This window comes from Notechis scutatus, chromosome 3, assembly GCF_049901735.1.
Source record: "Notechis scutatus isolate UNSWTSFEM ecotype Mainland chromosome 3, rNotScu1.2, whole genome shotgun sequence".
NCBI lineage: Eukaryota > Metazoa > Chordata > Lepidosauria > Squamata > Elapidae > Notechis > Notechis scutatus.
The window spans coordinates 137,231,917-137,240,628 of record NC_142011.1 but is presented as its reverse complement, the minus strand read 5'-3'; the positions used below and the strand labels follow the sequence as shown (position 1 = coordinate 137,240,628).

The following is an 8,712-nucleotide window of genomic DNA, read 5'->3' as shown; positions in this document are numbered from 1 at the left end:
ATAGTACATCTTGCCTGCCTTTGTGCTCTTAAAGTGCCTGAGACAAATCACCAGCTATATGATCTAGGCTTGTTATTGGGTTAAGTGCAGTTCTCACTAGTAATTGACACAGATTTGGGGCTGGCACTGATTGCTTTGACAAGGCTCCCATGGCCCACTGACACTTAGCCCAATATCCAGGATCCTGCTCAGTGAAGCCCACCCCTCTCTGTAGTTGCTGTGCCTGACAGCAAGTTCACAGGGTGCCCCTCCTGCCAGGGATCAGCCTCCCAATCTGCCCCCCCTTGGGGCACTCACGTCATAGACAGTGGTGCTGTTCCCTCCTTCCTGGAGCAGGGCAAGGTTGAGAAAGGCCAGGGCAGGCAGCTTTGCTCTACTTTCGCAATGTGCCGCCGCTGCATTCGACGTGCTGGCTCCGCAGGCTCACCCCAGTGAGCCCCTTTCACCTCTCCGGTGTAACAGTGTAAGCCTGCAGTGCCGACGCCTCGAATGCTGATAAAGGTCTGTAATTGTGAAATCTCTTGAAAGACTGTTTGCCAGGACTTTGCTGGAGAGGAATTCACTTTAGCCTAAATAAAAAGGTTGGGATGAAGAGTCTGCTTCATGATTTTGGGAAGCTTAGGTGAGAACATTTTGGCTTGCAGGGTCTATTCTAGGACAAGAGGGTTTTCCTTTGTGGCCTCTGCTCTTTGAAACATTCTGCCACCAGAGATGAGATCTGCAGCCATCCTTCTGGTCTTAACACTTGGCTTTTCCTGTTGGGGATGGTCTATGCTGGAGGGCGTTGACAGACAAGACCCTGTGACATCCTTCTCCTTGGTTTTAGTCTCTATTAAATTCTTAATTTTAACTGTTTTTATATTGAACTTGTATCATTCTGTAAATTGCCCACATTCACTCCAATAGTGATATCAAGAGCATATACATTTAATTAATAAAAAAGTTATCTGTTGTTAACTACTGTGTTTTATTATTTTACTTTTGATGATTGCAGCGAGAACTACTTCAGTTTAGGGGTTAAGACACCAAGCCTGAAATTCAAAGAACTGCGTTCTAGTTCTACCTTAGGCACAAAGTCATCTGAGTGACCTTGGGCCAGTCCATTCAATTTCCAGCTGGGGCTGCTGGAAGTTGCCATTCAACTGAATGATGTTTGGCAAGGCAGGGTTTTTTTTTTAATTGTGCAAAATATATCAACTTTGAAAAGGTCCAGAATGAGAAATTAATAGTTCCAACATTAGTGGACTGGTTTTTTTTTTGCAAAATTTAAGTTTTATGATAAGGCACAACAAATATGAATAGAAACAAAAATCAGAAAAAAAAATAGAAAAGGGGAAAAGTGCAAATAGAGGGAAAAAGCAGTGGGTTCTTTTTTTTTTTAGTGCAGTAGAATACAAAAAAGTTACCTCAACTTTTTGTTTTACATTTCTATTAAAGCAGGTGGTACCAGGGATGGTGGGATTTAACAACCACGATTTGGTCCAGAATTTCCAAGCCGTGGTTGTTAAATGAGTCATACCCGAGTTTACAAACGTTTTACCCATGGTCATTAGGCAAATCAATGATCTCTCTCTCTCTCTCTCTCTCTCTCTCTCTCTGTGTGTGTGTGTGTATATATATATATATATATATATTTCATATATGTATATGATATATATCTATATATTTAACATATAAATAGATATATATATAGATATTTGTTTTCTTAAGTTTTCGCTGGTACTCACATGTATGGTGTGGTTGTATGGGTATTTTCCATGTCATTATAGTTGTGCTTTTAAAGTTAGCATTAGGAAGACCACCTGCCATCATGCTTCATTGTGTTCATCTGTTCACAGATGAACACAATACAAAGCTTGATGATGGCAGATAAGATTCTGCCGAAACAGAACTTTCACCTGCCATAATGACGGGAAAAACAACAAAGCCAATTGTGTTCATATACAGATATATATATAAATATTTCATATATAGATATATATAAAGCGAATAAATATCACTCATGCATCATCACAAAATCTCCAGAACTGTAAAGCCTACAAACTTGAAATTTGGCACTCTTGGCTTCTAGATGCTAAGAAAGGATTTTTCGAAATGACCATCAGAGCATTAGTATTTCGCATAGTATTAACACACTCTGATGCGAAGTTCTACTCCCCCTCCCCACCTGAAAAGAAATCTGTTCCAAATGCAGAGGAGTTTTAGTTTCCTAGCACCAAGCAGCTTTAATACAGAACACTTGAGCTAAGCCACGCCCAGGCTCCTTGCTGTCGCCTTGCTCACAGAGCAAATCCTCATTCAGTTTTTCCAAACAGGACGTTAGCCAGCTGAATACTGATGGATGCTGGTAGGCAGCGGCAGAATTTATTTGCCCTTATTTTCCTCCCCCAAAACCTAGCCCGACCGCATAGTTTCGTAGCGAAGCATGGGTATCAAGCTAGTCATTAAATAAAAGTGGTTGTTTAGAGAATATGTCTTCCCCCATTGACTGCTTTTTTAGAAGATCCCTGGGAAGGTTGCAAATAGCAATCAGGTGATCCCAAGACACTGCAGCCATTCTAAATATGTACCAGTTGCCAAGTGTTGGACGTTATGTGACCACAGGAATGCTGTGGCAGTCGTAAGTGCAAGGATGGGTTCACTTTATGTTAATTCTTAAAAGTTGTCAAACAAATGGCCATCCAAGTCTTTCTGTATTGGGGAGACTCTTGATAGACATGGATTCCCATCCACTCTGGGTTCCTTCCTTAGCATAGAATGGCGATCAGACTGGCCCATTCCTTGTGGATGAGTTGTGGCAGAACCTCAGTGGTGGGATTCAAATAATTTAATAACCGGTTCTCTGCCCTCATGATTTATTCCAACAACCAGTTTACCAAACTGCTCAGAAAGTTAACGGTTCTCCCAAACTGGTGCAAACTGGCTGAATCCCACCACTGCAGAACTTACATGGGAAGAATGGTCCCAACATGGTCTTGCTTTCTTCCCTGAAAAGATTTTAAACCATCCATCAGAATTCTTTTTAGCTGCCTCCAGGGGCTGTGGCCGCTTTATATAAAAAGCCCCAATCTTCCTGGGTAGGCAGTAGAAATTCTTGTTGGGGAATAAGAACGTTGCGCGGCAGAGTGGTTCCAGCCTCAGTCCTCTCCAATTTTCTCCATCGTTCATATGAAGCTCCAGGGCAGGTCATCTTGTCAGTGTGCGTAGCGATATTGTCAATCTAAAATAAAACCCTACCTGCTATTACAAGACCACAAGCTACGGTGTTTGGCTAAGCATTTGAGATCCCTGTTCTTTTGTCGCACAAAAAGAAGCAGATCTGCAGTAACTCATTCCTAACATAGATGAAGCTGATTCTGTTTAGTACATCGTCATGGCAAGAAAGAAAAAGGAACATAAACTTATCTTCATTCATCTCCTGTAGGGGAACAGTTTCCATGCAATATATTACATGCTTGGATTGAAATTAAAATTCCCTAGAAAAATATCAGGCTTTAAATCATTTAAAATTGATTCTCCTTGGCATTGTTAAAGCATAGTCCTTTAAGTTCTACAGGGACTCTTCTGTCCCCTGCTCAGTTTCTCTCTCTGTTTTCCCAGTCTTTCACATTTTTTTCTTTTATCCCTTTTATAAACATTGAAGGACCGGCCCGTGGTGCCTCTGACAGCAAAAACGGAGCTCAGATGGGCCGTGCGCAGCTGCCCTAAGCTCCATTTTCGCTGGCAGAGGGCTGCAGGAGCCTGTTGCAGCCGAAAACACAGCCTTGACGAGTGACATCGAGCTGGCCACGCCCACCTCAGCCCCCCCTGAGGTCAAACACAACCCTGATGCGACCCTCAATGAAATCGAGTTCGACTCCCCTGTGTTACATGCATTACTCAACAGAATAGGGGTGTCAAACTGGCAGCCCATGGGCTATATGCGTCATGTGCAGGCCACCCCCACCCCCGGTTCCGCATATGCAAAAAACGCCGTGATACTTCACTTGACGCAATTGAGTTTGAAACCTGTGAACTAGAGTCTTCTTTCACACCACGGAAAACTGGTATCTCTTTCTGCCTTTTACAACATGCCTTGATCCCTTCTTGCCACTTCAAATTTTTAAGCTTGTTCCATTATCTCATATGTATCTCATGTGTATGACAAAGTTGGGAGCAAAAGTAAAACTGGATGTTGAGCATAAATTTGGGGGGAAAAACAACCCACTTTCATTCAATCCTTCCTATGCAACTAAATGTCCTTTCCACAATTTAACTTTGTTTATACTCAGTTTTGTATTCCAAGAAGCTCAAGGATTCTGGCCCATTTATTCTGTTAGAACTCATGTGTTGAATGCTACCAACTGGCCCAAGATCATTTAATGAGCATCATGGCTCTGTGCAGCTTTGAACCCAAATCTTTCACCATTTATTCTTGTACTTCCAGTTTGTTGGCAACATGGCAATTTCCACAATTTCTTCCTGATGGCAAAATACTATTGAAACAGGAGTAGCTTTCCTCTTTCCAATATGGTAATTCTTTAATATTGAGGACAGGGTAATGTTAGTTTATTTATCAACAACTATTGTGATAAAAATGTGAGAATCTGAACTTTTCACTGTCAAGCCTGCAGATTATATACATGCACATGTGTGTTTGTATAGACATACCAGAAGGCAGAAAATATTTGTAAATTTTTATATTTATTATAACAAAAATTATGACATGTTCATTTGTGCATTCTTCTTTAATATAACTCTTGGTATGTAAATGATCTACAGTAAATGAACTCTATACAATCATGCTGGTTGTGACAGCAGGGAGGAACACACAAAAATGTGCCAAAAAAAGTTAATGGTGAAGACTGAAAAAAAAAAATGAACACAAGGACCTGTGGCCCACTGAAGTCTACCCAGCTTGTTACAGCTGCTCTAGCTAATTTTGTATGGATTGGAATCAAAAAATATCATCATTTGTGGGCAACTTCACATGAGAACACAGTCCCCGCCCCTGCTGACTTGGGCCCAGCCAAATCAAATGGCAACCGGACATGGTGGTACAGATACATTAGGTCATCAGGGCCTCACACATTTCATCACCTTCACCCGCTGAGAGGGCTATATGTTGATAGGATTTTCCTGCCCTCCCAATTTGGTGGCATCAATGGTAGCTTTGACATACATGCGAAAGCTCCCGGGTGTAAATGGAAACAGGTGTGTGTGTGTGTGGGTGGGGACGAATGTCAGTTTATTAGGTTGTGCCCTCCTGTCAGGTCTACAAAAACATGTGAAGCATCACTATACAACACTGAGTTATTTACAGGAATTTCCCAATCAACTGTTCTCTCAGAGAAAATTAGTGAGTCTCAGTGACTTAAAGTCACCTGAAAGAGTAAAAGCAACTCCTAGGAGTTAGTCTCCATAATTCTACAAATGTCTATCCATTTTCAAGACCAAAAAAGCCTTTTTGTTTCTCTCAAAGAAATAACAGTATTACAATATTATTTAATCATTTAGCACTGGCAATACTGCCCTGTTTTCCAAAGAGACAGAGGAAAAAAAAGAACAATTTTAAAAAATATTACATCAACGTCATCATCAGTTTCTTTGTAATATATTAAACCTTTTGTATTTTAATTTTTCTCCACTTTGTTTTGTACACATCTGATATGTTAAGGAAGGGGAAGAGTTAAACTAGATTAATTTCTAACCAGTGAAGCATCACTAGAAAAAGGAAAGGAAAAAAAAAAAAGTTGGTGATCGTTAGGGCTAACAAACAAGAAGCAGCTGCACTTCTCAGTTAAAGGGAAGGATCCGGAAGAGAAAGTGGAACAAAAGCTTCCTTCCTTCCTCACCTCATTAGTGTAATACAAACCTAAGGAGCTTCCAGATCTTAATGTCTTGTTAGCTTGTTTCCCAAAGCTCCGTCATAGTGGTGTGTCGTAATAATCGGGCAGTTGGTCCAGCTGATATTGACGCTGTTGCTGCTGTTGCTGCTGTTGTTGCTGCTGCTGTTGCTGCTCATGATGTTGCTTCATTATCTCCTTCACCTCCTCCTCAAGCTCTGGTGGGATGATGAACTGATCATCTGGATCTGGCTGAGCTGGAGCGGCAAAATAGCCCCCCGTCTTCCTGAGTGGCGCATCGGCTGCTACTTCGATTAGGTTATGGCTCCTCTCCTGAGGAGCCACGGAGCCGTTGCCTCGGCGGCGCCCAATAGTGCCAGTGGCCGAAGCGTCGGCCTTCCGAAGGAGGCACGTTTCGTCTTCATTCGCACTGGTGACGATGCCTTCGTCAGTGACTTCCACCGGGGCCTGCACCACCATCTGCTTCTCCTTTGCCCGGCCGCAGTGGATGTCCACTTCCACTTCGACTCTGCTGCCATTAGAAAAGACCCCTTCGATGGGCTCCTCGTCGTCACTGTCAAGGCCATTGTCTGAAAAGGCGCTGGAAAATGTAGCGCTGGACAGCTGCCGTTGAAAGGAGTTGGAGAGGCAAACTGGGTGGAGCATACAGCGCTGTTCGTTAGGGTAAGCGGGGCTGTTTTCGTTCATGGTTACCTGAGGTGGCTCGTCAGAGGCCGTGGATCCAACCTCGCTGCTCATTTCGGAAGTGGAGATCTCGCTGCTGATCTCGGACGCCATGCCGCTGCTCGACGAAGGCATCCCCAAAGCATCAGAAGGCTTATCTTTGATGACTACATTGACAGACTGGGGGAAGCTGCCCGGGCTGGGAGGAGGGACCCCGTTTAACTCACAGCAGCAGAAGCTATCCTCAGTTACGTTGAGCTGAACCACCACAGCACTGAGGCTATCGTTGCAGCCATAGCTCTGAGCCAACGTGCAAAGTTTCTTGGCAGCTCCAAGGGCATCGGGCACGTTTCTGACAGCCTCCACAGCTTCGTCGATGGATAGACTGTCCCACAGGCCTTTGCTGCCCAGAATGAAGAATTCATCCTGAGGAGTCAAAGTAATGGACTGTACGTGGGGGCGTGGAACAACACTTGGGTGAAGGAAGGTATATCCCAAAATCCTTGTTGAGTCTGTTACGCCATTTACTTTGCCATCCTAGAAGGAAGGGACAAAATATATGTTAGATATTAATGCTGTTTTAAAAGCTAAATAACCAGCTCTTGCTTGAGGGAAAGGAGGAATAAGGTTTGAGTAAAGAGTTGGATTTAGAATCAGTCGAAGCTGCTAGTACCTCTGGATAGTGTGGACCGTTATTCTGCTCCACAGACAACTCATCCAAGTGAAATATAATATTTGCAATGTCTAGGATGTTCAATAATTTAAAAAGAGGCAGAGAGGAGCTCTGTGACTTTAGAATGGAATCAATGTCAGTCTAACAGCAGGAAGTGATTTTTAACAGCAGGAAGTAGTTAAAGGGGGAAGGGCACCTTATATCTCCCTTCCTGCCACTTTGAGACATGATGTTGAATTCCTATAACTAAATCACAATAGAAAAGTAACAGATCCGCAGCGTGACCGATATTGGGCAGATTAAAACTATAGGGCTTTTCTGCACTACTTTCTCCCAGCAGATCTTTCGCATTTGATTGTATGCACAACCTTTCAAATTCAAAACGTTCTGACCTTAAAAGCCTGTTTAACTTTGGCAACTTTAGGACTTGTGAACTTTAACTCCCAGAATTCCCCAACCAGCCATCTTGTGGAGTTGAAGTCCACAAGTCTTAAAAGTTGTCATTTACTCTACATTTACCAAACTCCACTTTACCAAAAGTGTTCCAATGTTGTTCAATTCCTCTGGAAATATTCTGAGTTTGAACAAGACCTTTTCTGAGCTTCAAACTTTTTTTTTTTTTTTAAATGTATCATAAACTTCTACTTGTTACCTGCTACCAGTAGGCTTGTGGGAAAACAGCAATCCACAATTGGCCCACTGACCAGTTTAACAACCACTGTTCTTTGAAAAATTATTTGACACCTGCATTTTTTGAATGTTTGCATCTCTTTTGTCATTGAATATCATTGCTTCTTCTGAATCCAGGCATGATATTCCCCTCTGAAAAAAAAATCGGGGCTGGCCAAAAGAGACCCCCCCACCGCGCGCCAAGAAATCGCTGCCCAGCTCCCTTTTCCTGCCGCTCAGCGGCCTCCGCTCGCACCGCCCGGGCTCCGCTCGCACCGCCCGGGCTCCGCTCAGGTATCCGGCTGGGGCTGTCAGGAGTTGCTACCGCCGGCGCGGCTCCACGCGGCTCCAGTCCCGCGTTGCCTCGGGAAGGGAAAGGCAAAACCAGGAGCCGCTGCTGCCGTTGCAAAGCACCGCCGCGGCTCTTCCCTTTGCCTTTCCTTCCTGAGGCAACGCTGGGACTGAGCCACGCAGAGCCGCGCCAGCGGTAGCAACTCCTGACTCGGGCCTCCGAGGGGAGGGGAAGGAGGAGAAGAGGGGGGGTAAGGGGGGGCAATTCCCAAAAAAATCGGAATTCCAATTTTAATCGGAAGAATATCATGTCTGTGAATCCTACTGATAGTCGAGACTCAGAAGGTAGATCCCTTAATCAATCAGACTGCAATGCTTGGTTTCTATGAAACGTAACACCAATCATTCAACCACTGATTTCCACATATTTCTGTAAAATAGCATTAAAAGAAGGAACAAATAGCAAGTTGTGGAGGTTTTCTTCTACAGCCCCACCATACCAAACTCATATTCCTAGGCTTAGAAAATGCAAATTTACTGTAATTGTATAGGTTGGAAGAGGAAATGAAT

The 8,712-nt window shown here is 43.5% G+C and overlaps 1 protein-coding gene across 1 annotated transcript in view; it reads right to left on the bottom strand.

The window, feature by feature from the left end:
- Window positions 1–4,664: 4,664 nt before the first annotated feature.
- Window positions 4,665–8,712, bottom strand: part of PHLPP1 (PH domain and leucine rich repeat protein phosphatase 1) — a 181,747-nt gene continuing 177,699 nt past the window's right edge. Inside the window, 1 exon segment of the mRNA XM_087961201.1 lies at window positions 4,665–7,046. Coding sequence (XP_087817327.1) covers window positions 5,907–7,046 — 1,140 coding nt within the window. The 3' untranslated portion in view covers window positions 4,665–5,906.